The sequence below is a fragment of the Silene latifolia genome, unplaced genomic scaffold, assembly GCF_048544455.1.
Source record: "Silene latifolia isolate original U9 population unplaced genomic scaffold, ASM4854445v1 scaffold_159, whole genome shotgun sequence".
Taxonomy (NCBI): Eukaryota; Viridiplantae; Streptophyta; class Magnoliopsida; order Caryophyllales; family Caryophyllaceae; genus Silene; species Silene latifolia.
Window position 1 is genome coordinate 73,792 of NW_027413143.1, and position 2,381 is coordinate 76,172.

The window sequence follows — 2,381 nt, forward strand, 5'->3', positions numbered from 1 at the left end:
GAAGAATTTAGTATTGCGGTCTCCGTCCTGTAACCACAACGCCCTAGATATTTGCCTCCAATACTGTTCTTCTTGCCTTCGAAGAGTAGCAATTTCAGCCACGAGTTTCTTCCTTCGTCTCACATCCTCATCAGACCGGCCCCCTTCCGTTAACCGAGTAAGTTGCTTGCTCTTGCGCTCAATCAGGTTACTAATCTTCCTTATACTTGTCTTTTTCCATGCTTGTAGCTCTCGTGCACAGCATTTAATCGACTCGCCTAGAACTCCCCCACCCTTATGAACTCCGCATCTGACTGCTTCCTCGCAGCCTTCCTCACCCAACCACATGTGCTCAAAACGAAAGCACTTTTTCACCTCCATTCCCACGACTCTCTTATGTAACATCTCTTATCTAACATCAGCTTGATAGGGGCATGGTCGGACCAATCCCGGGTCAAGTGAATGAGCTTAGCATACGGAAACAAATCGATCCAAGAACCCGTACACATCGCTCTATCAATCATACTTTGTCGATTTGCATCCCCTGCCTGTCCGTTATCCCACGTGAACTGGTATCCCTCCCACCCCACATCTTTAAGGCCACAGTCATCAACAGCAACACGAAAGTTGTTCATTTGCCATTGAGCTCCACTTCCTCCCTTCATTTCCGTTGAATAGAGAATCTCGTTAAAATCACCAATTACAAGCCATGGAAGATCAGATTGCCCATGAAGCAGGCGAAGTAACTCCCATGTTAAGTGTCTATCCGCCACCACTGGCCACCCATAGAGACCCGTTACTCTCCACTCCTTCTCCCCCTCCCTTAAAACAACATCAATGTGATGGGTTGACGATGTTCTAAGGGTACAGTCTAGCTCTTTCTTCCACATAAAAGCAAGTCCACCAGCTCGCCCCATACAATCAACCTCTATCCCAAAAAAACCGTCTAGCCGCTCTCTAACCCTCCGCATCTCACGACCACACAATTTCGTCTCACACAAGAACAACATGGTCGGGGCTTCCTTTCGTACCAAGGCACAAAGATTATTTACAGCGTCGGGGTTGCCCAAGCCCCGACAATTAAGACTTAGACGATTCTTTGGGCCCAGCGGGGTTGAGCACCCTCAACCTCCGCCTCAGATATTAAGACGTCCCCGTCTGTAGAAAGTTTTAATTTCTTACCTTCCTCACCCATCAGCTCATCAACACGACTCCTCTTCCCTGATTCACGACCACCTCCACCTCGGTTCTTCTCTACAACCTCTCTTGCCAGCCGTGTCCAAGTCATCGCCCCCTTCCTACTTCCCCCACAAGTCTCAGCCAAGTCCTCAATAGCCTCACTCATACCCCCTTCCCTCTGGCAGCATTGGTTATCAGCTCCATCACCAATACCCTCCTCCCATCCCCTATTCTGTTCCTCCTCTCCCCCAAGCAAGGTGACATTGTCTTTGTGGCTTTTAAAGTTTACCCTTTTAATAATATTAATAGATAGATTTTATTTTTTCAAGTTATGACTTGTCGACTTCATCTTTGAAAAGCTATATTCGAGAAACAATATGAAATTTATGTTATTAGATTTGCAATGCATTTATAGGAGTATATTCCTCAATATTTACGCATTTGTTATGGCATGCATTATAGAGAATAATAAGAATTCCAAATTATTACTCAAATGTATTGGCTAACCTCAATGCGAATTTCGAGGCTGCATCATCTTGACCTTTGAGACGGTTGAAAAGTTTCAAAGAAGATCGAGTTTCTTCGCTTAAAGGAGGAGATGTGCATTTCAAAATCCTTGTGCTAATACTTTAAATATTTTGTGCTAATACTTAATATTTGTTTTTCAACTAAAATTTTGGTCTTAAATTAGATTTAAAAAAATATTTTCGTTTTCAAACAAGAAATTTTCTTTCAATAAAATATAAAGTTTTATCTCACGTAAGTTTTTGTTGGACCCATTCAATAAAATTAATGAAAACCACGGGTCACGTAATCCAAAATATGTTTTTTTTGTGTGAAATAATCCAAAATATGTTGTACCTTAGGGATTAGTGTTGTATATGTCCCAGTGCGTAAAATTCGTTATTCATCGTCAGATTACTTTTTCTTCAATGTCATTGTTTATGTTTCATGCACGTTTCTCTGGTATTTAATTATTTTCATCTTTTCAAGTTAATCAGTTTGTCATCATTGGTTCACATATTATGGCTTGTTTTTTCGTAGCACCATATGAGCAATTCTTAAGATTAAGTAGTCCTAAAGTAATTCTTTCGTTTCATATCTGCTTTCAATAAACGTATCTGATCTATTTTATCTGGAACCTTGATTTATACCTATTTTACTACTTGTAGTGCTCTTTTTATGTTTTTTTATTAACTTTAAACTGTAAAATGATCTGGCAA

The 2,381-nt window shown here is 40.8% G+C and overlaps 1 protein-coding gene across 1 annotated transcript; it reads right to left on the reverse strand.

The window, feature by feature from the left end:
* Nucleotides 1-350: 350 nt before the first annotated feature.
* LOC141637978 (uncharacterized) lies at nt 351-950 on the reverse strand. The gene has a single exon (XM_074447413.1). It carries the CDS (start codon nt 948-950, stop codon nt 351-353), a length of 600 nt encoding a protein of 199 aa, XP_074303514.1.
* Nucleotides 951-2,381: the final 1,431 nt, after the last annotated feature.

What these genes read in the sequence shown, in the direction of transcription:
- LOC141637978 (XM_074447413.1), bottom strand. Translation starts at nt 950, where the DNA reads ATGCGGAGGGTTAGAGAGCGGCTAGACGGTTTTTTTGGGATAGAGGTT.